At 45.3% G+C, this 11,024-nt stretch overlaps 1 protein-coding gene across 1 annotated transcript in view; it reads right to left on the reverse strand.

The window, feature by feature from the left end:
* Positions 1–10,798, reverse strand: part of SEC13 (SEC13 homolog, nuclear pore and COPII coat complex component) — a 12,254-nt gene extending 1,456 nt beyond the window's left edge. Inside the window, exons 1-9 of the mRNA XM_073351236.1 lie at positions 10,752–10,798; positions 8,922–9,277; positions 7,066–7,110; positions 5,910–6,025; positions 4,521–4,672; positions 3,008–3,141; positions 2,239–2,372; positions 1,563–1,683; positions 466–612 (exon numbers count right to left, since the gene is read on the reverse strand). Coding sequence (XP_073207337.1) covers positions 466–612; positions 1,563–1,683; positions 2,239–2,372; positions 3,008–3,141; positions 4,521–4,672; positions 5,910–6,025; positions 7,066–7,110; positions 8,922–8,924 — 852 coding nt within the window. The 5' untranslated portion in view covers positions 8,925–9,277; positions 10,752–10,798. The remainder of the gene's footprint in view (positions 1–465; positions 613–1,562; positions 1,684–2,238; positions 2,373–3,007; positions 3,142–4,520; positions 4,673–5,909; positions 6,026–7,065; positions 7,111–8,921; positions 9,278–10,751) is intronic.
* Positions 10,799–11,024: the final 226 nt, after the last annotated feature.

An 11,024-nucleotide genomic window follows, 5' to 3' on the forward strand; every position in this document is an offset into this window, starting at 1 on the left:
TGATGCTACTGCTGACCATCTCAGTTAAGTCAGGGTAGCTGGTTAACTGACCAGCAGAATCTGGACAGTGCAATTCTCCAGAATAAATTCTAAGTAACTACACCCCTATTTAAAGTGAATGTACACTGGAAGGATTGTATTTTTCAAAATACTCCAAAAAAATTTAGCTCTTTAGTGTTTTAAAAATCAGGTGTTTAACTCTCTCACTGAAAGAAACAGAATCTTATTTTCAAATTGCCTTTAAAGTATTTTGTTAAGAGAACTGGCTTGTACATCCACTAGAGACAAGAATGAAGAAAGCCCTTCATGCTGAACTGGAGCCTACACCAGAAGTCATGTTCTTGATATGGCTCAACTGAGAATTTGGAAAAGCACCTAACAGTTCAGAGCTTAAGTTAGCATTGTGCTCCATCAGTTAGCTCTACTGAGAACAGCCACACGCAAGGTTCAAGCCACAGCACTCACTTTGTTGTCTCCTCCTGACACAGCAAGAATGTTTGCAGTAATAGACCAGCTAACGTGCCAGACTACATCATTGAACTTGTGCAGCAATTTTGGTGACCATGAATTTCCAGAGGCATCATCACAAGTCCAGATGAACACTCTGCCATCCTGAGAAAAAGCAAAACAAGTCTGTAGAACCAATGGTGGCATATTGCAATACTGAAACAAGATTATCTGGGCTTTATAGCTGCACTCTGCTCACTTCAAAAAGCAGCAACAACATAATCTGTAAGATAGTCATTTTATGTGCAATTGTTTAAAAACACCATGACGACAACAGTGCTGGACAGGTTTGGTTTTTCTAAGAGGTCTAAATGAAAAATGCAGAAACATTAAAGTGCCGTTGGGGTCAAAAAAGTAGCTATATAGATATTGACATATCCCTCCTCAAGAGATCTGCTCTCTGAGCATTCTGGGTCACATCAGCTGAATTTTCTGACATAAATATGTTCTCGTTACTTTTTATTCTGCCAGTCTTACAAAGCCAACACTGCCACACAAGAGCGAGCTAGTTCTTCTCTGGCACATACAGCAGTGGAACTGTTCAATAAATACCAACTGGAGAATCTTTATTACTGCTGAGGCTATAGGAACCTGAAAGGAGGACTGGACCCTCAAATCTCAGGTTATTTGCAGGGCTAGCAATTAGGGAAAAAATATTTTTATTTGTGAAATGGGCAAGTTAGATCCCAAGTCATTAAGAGCTTTTCAGCTTAGAACCACACTTCATAATGGGACTCCTGTACCCACTTTTTCTTTCTCTATCAAATGGCTGTCTTTGCTGCACTGATCTACTCCTTCACTCTCGTCAAATATTACGTCTGTTAAGCATCTGAGCTCAAACTCTGTAGAAATTTCTTAAGGGAAGTAGTAGAAGCCTAGGACAGCTAAGTACAGATGGGGCACAACATCCTAGAACAATGGATTGGCATGATGACTGGTTAGAGCTGAAAAAGCTGCATTATCTCTCCTACTTGATTACCTTTCATGCAGCACAGCAATCTTGAAGTGGGGGGCATTGTCAGAGCCAGCATGTTTCTCACGGATGAGTGTCTTACCTGTGAACAGCTGGCAATGGTACTTGTTGGCAAACCTATGGAGGGAGCCCAGGCTACATCTCGGACCCAGTCACTGTGAGCCTCCAGCTTCTGTTCTTCCTTCCACTGGCCATCTTCCTCTCTGAAGAGATTGTAAGACATATTCATGCAAAGAAAGGAGCAGCAGCAACAACCCCTCCCATTTTGGAAGGTGGTATTCTGTAATGTATTCAATACTCCTGAGAGGGTGTCGGATTTATCCATAATGCTGGCAGCAGACATCCCCTTCTTCTCCCCCTCAGTATAACACAGGCCTGACTTGAAGGGACAGTTGCTCTAGGGATGAGAATTCAGTTTCCATGGTCTGTACACCTCTTGGCTCAAGAGAGTTGGAATTATATTCCAACAACTTCGGGCACAGCCAGTTCAAAGTATATTTGCTTCTCAAAATATAAAGTGAAGCAGGATTGTGTTGAGTTTTAACCACCATAATAAATGCAATAGGATGCAAAAGTCATGGAACTGTTAAGAGAAAAGCTTTTAAAGCATGGAAGGCAACATGGAATTACTTAAAACGTTATATGAGATACCAACGATGACATATAAAGGTTATTTGGGAGATCAGCAAAGAAACTGTTCCCTTTTACAGGAAGAGGAAAGAAACAAAGTCTCTAATTCAGACAGCGGGGATGCTTACTTCCAAATCTTGATGAGGTTGTCACAGCCACCCGATGCAAATCTTTTGATGTAATTTGGTTTTTGGCCAGATGGCTGGTCTATAAGGCTTCCTGGTACAACTGCAGGGGCCCAGCTAACAGCATTACAGCCGATCTGTGCAAGAACAGAATTTCACTGTTAGATTTCTTACTCTTTAAAGATGCTGGGGTTACAAGAGATACTATCTCTACCTTCCATACTGCTCCAGGGCAGCAAGCATCCAGGGATGACTCCTGAACCTAAGTTTCCCACACAATGCTGTATTGAGATCTGATGAGCAAGCAGACCAGATATGGTCTAGTCTCAAACACAGCACAACAGTTACTGAGAAGGCCAGGAGGGCAGAGAGGGGGAGGGGAAAAAAAGTTTAGTGGACAAAAACTACACCTTTCTCATGCAAGTGGCTACATAAATCAACTTCTGTTTTTACTAAGACAAGGTAAAGCTGCACAGTGCTACAGCTTTGAATGACTATTGTTAAAGGCAGCATTTGAGGTCACAGGGCAGACCTGGCACTGCAGTCATCTCTCATTTCCATTCTATTTTACTGTCCACAATGTACAACAGCTTCCCACTTATATTTTACTTTTAACAAAAACTCTGTCATGTTTCATCTTGGGAAACCTCCTCTCCAAGTGTGTGTCACTTCACTGTTCTCTGTCTTGACTTAGACTGTAAGCCCTTTGGGGCAACAACAGTATGCCTACAGAGCAACGTGCATGTTCACGGAGCTATAGAAATACACTTACAGTATGCGCATTGCTGATCTTTTTGATTTCCCACTGCCCATCGCCTGTGTAGCTCAACAATGAAATGGCCCCATCAGAGCTCCCGCAGGCGAGGATCAAGCCATAGTCATGTGGTGCCCAGCAGACGGAATTCACTGTCAGAAACATATTGAAGATTGGATTACTCCCTGGTGACTGACTGGTATGACACTTTGGAAGCCACAAGTAAGGCACTAAGATGAAGTAAGTTACCTTTTTAATCAGCTTAAGGGTCCTTATTGAAGATAATAAAATACCTGCAGCATTTTTAAGAATAGTTTGAAATCCTGAGTTTCTTCTGTGACAGCTGAGACCCCCAGAACAGAGCCAGGAACTGAGTTATAGGCATCAACATCAGATTCAGAGGAAAAACGAACAGCTATTTTGCTTTAAACCATATTTATTTGTGCCAGGTGAGTACTTAATGGGAGCACAGCATACTACTGTGCATAATTATGGTCTTCAGGTTCCAAAACCCTGTTCCTTCCTACCAGGAATGGGAGTGATGCAGAGACTGTGTTCAGTGTTGGCAGAGAAGAGTACTTGAGAGATTCTGGCCAGTACACAAATAGTGTGACCCCCTTGCCACAAACTTCTTGTGATGATCCCTAGGGGGAGGTGATGGATGTGTGCACAGAGACCTCTTCAGCCAAAAATGCCCCCAACACCACAAAATGCACTTATTTGTAGTTTTTGTAAGTCTACAGTCATATTCTGTTAAAGAATTGGAATCTTAAACCTTCAGTCAGGCTCAGCCCTAGAAGCAAGTATCTCATGCTATCCAACAGCAGCTCAGCTGGCCCAATAAAGAGAGACGTACACACCAAAGACCTGATACAGCAGTCCTTACTCAAGCTAAGCTGACAACACATGAAGCAGCAGGATGGGGCACCTACATCTTTTCCACTCTTCCTCAGGAGGCTGAGCACAGCAACCCAGGGTCCTGTGGGTTGTGTTTTTTTTTTTTTTTTTTAATTAAAAGGGAGACCGATGATCCAGAAAGGCCTGCCACTCTCACAGAACAGCCTCTTTATAAAAAAAAATAACAGCACTGTAAACCAACCCCACCTACTCTGAAAGCATTCCCGCTATAGTGACCATATACCATTCTGTTTGTAGCGTGCTGTATTATACCCATCTAGCATGATATGCCTGTAAGCTTGTTCAGTTAGGTATTCATTGTTGTGACACATTTCATAGCATACAATACCCTTCATATGATGTTCATGTTATATATAATGAACTATCAAGCCTGAGACTGGCCACATAGGGAAGGAAGCACTATATTGTAGAACTCTTCTCCATGCCAGTTTAAGATGGTATTTTATGAAATAGTCCTTTCCCCCCCTTATTTAATAAAAATGACATTAAAATTTTAAACCCCAGTCACCTTCCAACACCCAAGACTGTCAAACACACACATTGTTATATGACAGATGAGCAAAAAGATTAAGATACAACTAGATCTCCTCTACAGTTAGAACACTCCACGTACCCGAGGAGTCATGCCCAGTGTACTCATATGTCTTTTCCCAAGTGCCATTTTCTTCCTTCCAGACAATAACTTTCCTGTCGTAGGAACACGAGGCCAGAATATTTCCATACATGGGATGAGCCCAGGCAACTTGCCACACAGGACCTTCATGGCTATAAGAAACAACAGTAGTTGGGAAAGATAAGGAAAGCATGGCATTTGAAGAGGAGAAACCTCTTTCAATCTTGCCTGTTTCACAGCAGGCAAATTGCAAAGCAATTTTTCCCCCCTTGCAAATAATGACCACCAGACACTTTTGTAGTGTCAAGATGAAAGTGGGAGAGCAATGAAGGGTGCAACTTGGATGCATTGGTTAAGAGAAAATCCAAAATATTCATTCACACACTAGCTACTAAGAGTGCATATTTATTTCTAGAATACCAGAGATGTCAAGGTTGAAAAGCATCAAGTTATTTTTAACTTGCTTGCTTTCTCCACTCACAGTAATACAAGGAAAGTTTAAAGACAGCCAGCCAGAGTAACTACTTCCCAGGAGGAATCTATAGTGCACACTGCATAGTGCAGGTGTGAATTATTATGCACATCATTTAAAAAAAACACGCACCTGTAGAATAAATATAAAATTAGAAAATTAAAAAGTTAACTTAAGTCTGGTTAAAGAAATGTGTTGTAAAGAAAGGCCTAACTAGCAAGTAAAAGAAAGAGCATGAAAGAAATTAATTATAAGGCCAGAAGCAATGAAGTACAGAGGATGTCTGATGCAATAAGACAAACAGAACCTGTCCTAAAAGCCAAAGCAGATCTTCTCACCCCACATGCCAATGTTAGTTCAAAAATTAGGGCCTGTGTGACCCCAGGTGCAAAGGAGAAAAACAAAACAAAAACCTGTTTGTCAGCGGTAGAGAGGAAAGGCTGTAAATCTTCTCTGGATTAAGACTAGAAAATAAGGGTGAACTGTCTCAAATTGTTTTTTTTAGCTGAAGTCAGTACTTGGCAGTGACACCTCTTGTTTGTTAAAGGGTATAAAAAGTAAACTCAAAGCGTTCCATTACTAATACCTGCCTGACCATGCTGGAGCCAACCAATATGGGTCTAAGTCCCACTGGGTTTAGCCCATTTGTAAGAATTTTGATCAAATGCTTATAAATGTTTTGTTACTGTTTGGATGTGGTAAGTTGCTTATTATTTACACTTTTTAGGCATGTTTGGAGCAACTGTATAAATACCATTTGGTCTTTTGATTTAATAAAGGAATTTATGGTTCATTAGTGTTGTGATAATATCCTGCATAAATAATAATAATGATTCCAATATCATCCCACCAGACATTGTCATGCCAATAATCCATTGATTAGTTACATGAGATTATTTTTCATTTAATGTACTCACCCTCTCAGGTCAGCTATGAGGATCTGCCCTCCATTCCTTACATCAAAGATTTTTACAGATCTGTCAGAGGAGCAGGTTGCTAATCGAGTACCATAATAATCCATCTGAGCATCATGCTGGAAGGTAACAGAGACTTCCATTAACATCTGCATACTCTTGCTGCATTAATAAATATTATGGATTTTATGCTTTAAAAGTAGCTGTAACAATTGTGAACTGTTTACCAAGTCAGAGCAGTAGGATAAAAAGGTTAGATAGCTTATAAATGATCTTATTCATATAAATCATTTCATTTCCCAGAGATATTTTCTTATTTTCTCAAAAGAGTTAGCTATTAAAATACAGATATTAAAAGTATTTTACACTTCTCTATGACTTGGGTATATCATTCCACTATAGTAAAAAGTAGTAGTGTCTAGTAGTTATAGCAAGGGACAGGAAGCTGGTACTCTGGGGTTCACTCTCTGCCACTGACTCTCTAGCCCTGCGCAAGTTGCTTAATTTTATTTATTTCAGCTTTCCTCTTTGTAAAATAAAAGAATACTGACCTACCTCACCTGTGTATCCAGAGGCTTCATTAATCAATGTTTGTAAGTCATTTTGAGATCCTTCCATATAAAGCACCAAAGAAGTGCAGAGTTATCAAGAAAAGGCCCTTGTATTTTCAGTGGAAGACTCACATTCTGAAGTGCCATTATACTCCCTATCTAAGTAGGCATGCACATGTTAATCCTCCTCAATTTCATTCTTCCAAGTTCTCTAAGCAACAGCCTACGTTCTTAGGGTTGGGGTTTTTTTTTTTTTGTTTCACAGCAGCAGGTCCCAGACATTACAATGAGAGCTCTTAATTGTTTCTCCTTCCTCAACCAGCTCAACTTCCCTAGCCATCACCAAATGAAATAGGCTTAACAGCTTTCAAGGCTTTTGCTTTCTTCCATCCAAAGCTGTAACACATCCCCTTACCTCTACTACACGCTCACTCAAGCTGTCACTAGGAGGTGCCTTAAGGATAAGCTCATTGAAGTCATTGGGATTACACAGGTAACTGGGAGCAGAATTTTCCCCACTACTACACTTAAAAAAACAAAATTAAAACAGTTTTGCTCTACTGAAGAAAAAAATCCTCAGTTTTTATTTTAAAAACTAAAATACTTACAATCATGTCCTCATGAGAGGTGTCCACAGTGTTAATTACTGACACCTGGGTGGGGAAAAATAATTTATATTTAGTGCAGATGCCAACCTGGAGACAGAAACTAACATAGTTTAACCAGAGGCAAATTTATATTAAAATACCTAGGTAAGATGTAATCACCTATGCTTCACTAAGGATATAACCCATTTCCATTCAATAAGAACTTCATTTCAGGTCAATCTTAGTTTATCTTTGCAAATGTTGTTGTTAAGGTGGAAAAAGTACAAATAGGCATGCTTTGTTCTGGGTTTTGGTAAGTGAATTTGGCACTGACTTGGCCCTCCACAGAGAATGAAGTCCTCTCTTTTATTTATGAAAAAGAGTGAAAGCCCAGGCCCTGGCAATGCAATCCTCCACACAGTATTCTACCAATATTTTTAGCCTCTGTCCTGGAAGAATCACATCTAGAGAAGGAAGGACAGCTTGATCTCCCTGACTAGTCTTTGCTGAGGCTGTCAACAAATGTGTGTCAGTGCAAAGAGATTGGAAACTGGACTGAAACCTAACTCATTTCACAGGACCCACCTGAACAGGCATCAGCTCCTAGTTATTTCAGCTCCTTAGCCAGACTAGACTTGATGAAGCAATGCAGAAGTAAAGGATTGTACCCATCAATCCCTTGAACTGTTCAGTCCCCCTAGTAAACTTTTTGGGGATGAAGGACAAGAGAATACCCTCACCAGACATTCAGAATTCAGAACTTCCCCACATTCTGACTTCATTCACCTGGCACTGCTCACTTCAGAATACCAACGAATCCTGTTTGGTTGGCAGAGACAGCCTTTTTGCATCTATTCTGCATCTTGCTAACAGTCCCTTTGTAAGAAGGCAACAAGACCACTAGGCAGCAGCTAAAATAAGGGGCCGGAGCTCCAGAGTTTTTACTCCAATTCAGACAAACAGGCTACAAAGAAGTCACTTCACCTCTCTGTGCCTCACCTGTAAAGTACAGTTCTCCAGTCTGTGAAACAGGGTTAATGATACCAAACACCCCCCAGGGTGTAAAGCGCTATACAAGGACGTGTCTACACTTACAGTGCTGAACCAGTGCAGCTGCTGCATTTCAGTGAAGACATGACTATACCAACAGGAGAGCTGCTACGGTTGGCATAGTTAATCCACCTAAGCGAAAGGCAGGAGCTATGAAGCCCTCCTGCCGGCATAGCAGGGTCTACAATGGGGGGTTAGGTCAGTATAACTACGTCACTCAGAGGTGTGGATTTTCCACGCCCTTGAGCGACATGGTTATAGCAACATAAGCTGGTAATGCCGATCAAGTCTTAGGTATATAGCAGGCATGCATCACATGTCAAAGCCCAACGGGGCTGTTACAGCTTATGTATCTTCCAAGGAGGCACTGTAGTTTGTGGAACAGCCACGAGCAGCCGCCGCTGGGGCTACACTTCTGCTGCCTCTTCAAACAAAAGATTTATCTTCTCTATCCTACACTCGACTCCCGCGACGTTTCTGATTTGCTACCCATCGCACAACAGGGTAAAGGGGGCAGGGGAACTACTGAACCGGAGCTGCTGGGGCATGGAGACATCACCCGGCCAGGGCCCTGCAGGTGGGAGCTCTCGAGCCTGCGGCCGACGAGGAAGCGAGGGGCCCGTCCTCACTTCGGGCCAGTGCGAAAGCGGGGAAGACGCCCCCCGCCAGTGGCCGCGGGGGAGGCGAGAAGGGCCCGTCCCGCGGGAAGCCCGGGGCAGGCAGGGGGCGCGGGATGGACCTGATCGGCCCGCGCAGATACAGGGAGGTCGAGGCCCTGGGGCACTGTCTCCCTCCCGGTGGAAATCAGCCGCTCGCGGGAACCTTACCATGGCGGCGGCGCTAACGCTGCTCTGGCTGCGGGCTAGGCCGGGCCGGGTTCCTGCGGCTGCAGCCGGCGGTTCTCAGACGTGGCAGCTCCCGGTCCGGCGATGAAGCCACCCCGGTCGGGAACATGAGCCCCACGCTCTTCTTCCCGTCACGCCAAGGTTCCGCCTGCCGCTCAGGCGCAGCTCGCCCACACGTCCTGCTCCGTGCGGGCACTCACCCCTGCGGGATGGGCTTCCTTACCCACCGCCAGCTCTCAGGCCCTGCTGCGCTCAAGACCTGCCCTGCTGCCTTGCCCTCGCAGCTCAGTGCCGCCTGCGGGCAGGCCTAGCTCCTCCAGCGCCAGTTGCTCTCTAGCCTGTGGGGAGCATTCCACTCTCCAGTATTAAGTTAATGACACCAAGGGAGGGGGCAACAAGAAAAGGAGGACTTGTGGCACCTTAGAGACCAGCCAATTTATTTGAGCATGAGCTTTCGTGAGCTACAGCTCACTTCATCGAGGGGGAATCTCATTCATCCCTAAAACAGCCCACACAGTGACCCCAAACTTCCCAGGGGGCCAAATAGCAACTCCTGCTAGATTTTCCATTTTGCCTTTAAAACGGACTAGCCACCTCAGGCAGCTGCCCTTTTACCCAGATTAAAGGGCTTGCCTACTACATTACCCAGACACAGAAGTCAAAAACCAGACAGGTGGCAGCCCTACCCCAGGGAGTTGTTCCTGATTAACTCCAGCTGTGGACACTGAGTCTGGAATAAAAATGCCTCGTTCCTGTTTAGCTGAACCATAGAACAGTTAATCAGGAACAATTTAACACACTGGCAAGCCCTAAACTGCTTGTTTTGCTATCCTATTCCCATTAACTCAATGTCTTGGAGAGAGCACCACCAGTGGGTTAGAGCTGGTATGAACTAACAGGTGAGTTACAGTGCACAGGGCTCAGCCATACTGCTCGAGATAAGCCAAAATCTCAACTGAAACAGCCTCAAACTTATTGGAAGTTCACATCTGGCTAAAAACATAGGGATTTGAGACCAAAACCCCAGCTCCAAATATTTCTAATCTTTGGCCAGCATCCACTAGCCTCTCTAATAGGGTTACCAACTTTCTACTCCCACAAAACCAAACACCCTTGACCCGCCCCTCCTCAGAGGCCCTACCCATGCCCTGCCCCTTCTCTGAGGCCCCACTCACTCCATCACCTCCTCTCTCTGTCACTCGCTCTCCCCACTCTCACTCACTTGCTCATTTTCACCTGGCTGGCTCAGGGGGCTGGAGTGTGAGAGGGAGTGAGGGTCTGGCTGGGAGTGAGGGCTCTGGAGTGGAGCCAGGGATGATGAGTTTGGGGTGTAAGAGGGAGCTGAGGGGTGGACCGAGGGGTTTGGAGTATGGGAGGGGGCTCTGGGCTCAGGCAGGGGATTGGGAGGAGGTATGGGCTCTGGATGTGAGTTCTGGGGTGGGGCCAGAAATGAGGGGTTCAGGGTGCAGGAGGGGGCTCTGGGAAGGGGCAGAGGATTGGGGTGTGGGGGGGTGAGGACACCAGCTGGGGGTGTGGGCTTTGGGGTGGGGCTGGGATGAGGGGTTTGAGGTGCAGGAGGGTGCTCTGGGCTAGAACTGAGGGGTTTGGTGGGCAGGAGCGGGATCAGAGCTGGGGTTTGGAGGGGGCTCCAGCTGGGGGTATGGGCTCTGGGGTGGGCATGAGGGGTTTGGGATGCAGGAGGGTGCTCTGTGCTGGGATTGAGGCGTTTGGAGGGCAGAAGGGGGATCAGGGCTGGGGCAGAGGTTGGGGCCCAGGAAGGGGTCAGGGGTGCAGGCTCCAGGAGGCCCATACCTCAAGCAGCTCCCAGAAGCAGCCGTCCTGGTTCCTACATGGAGGCGCTGCCCTGTCTGCAGGTGCTGCCCACACAGCTCCCATTGGCTGCGGTTTCTGGCCAATGGGAGCTGCGAGGGCAGTGGCAGTGTGCAGTGCTCCCTGGCTGCCCCTACACGTAGGAGCCAGAGGGGGGATATGCCGGCTGCTTCCCAGGAGCTGCATAGTGTGAAGGCTAGTAGGAAGCCTGCTAGTCCCACTGTGTGGAGCTGCCAAACAGACAGTCATCGGCCT

The sequence above is a fragment of the Lepidochelys kempii genome, chromosome 7 (assembly GCF_965140265.1).
Source record: "Lepidochelys kempii isolate rLepKem1 chromosome 7, rLepKem1.hap2, whole genome shotgun sequence".
Classification (NCBI taxonomy): Eukaryota; Metazoa; Chordata; order Testudines; family Cheloniidae; genus Lepidochelys; species Lepidochelys kempii.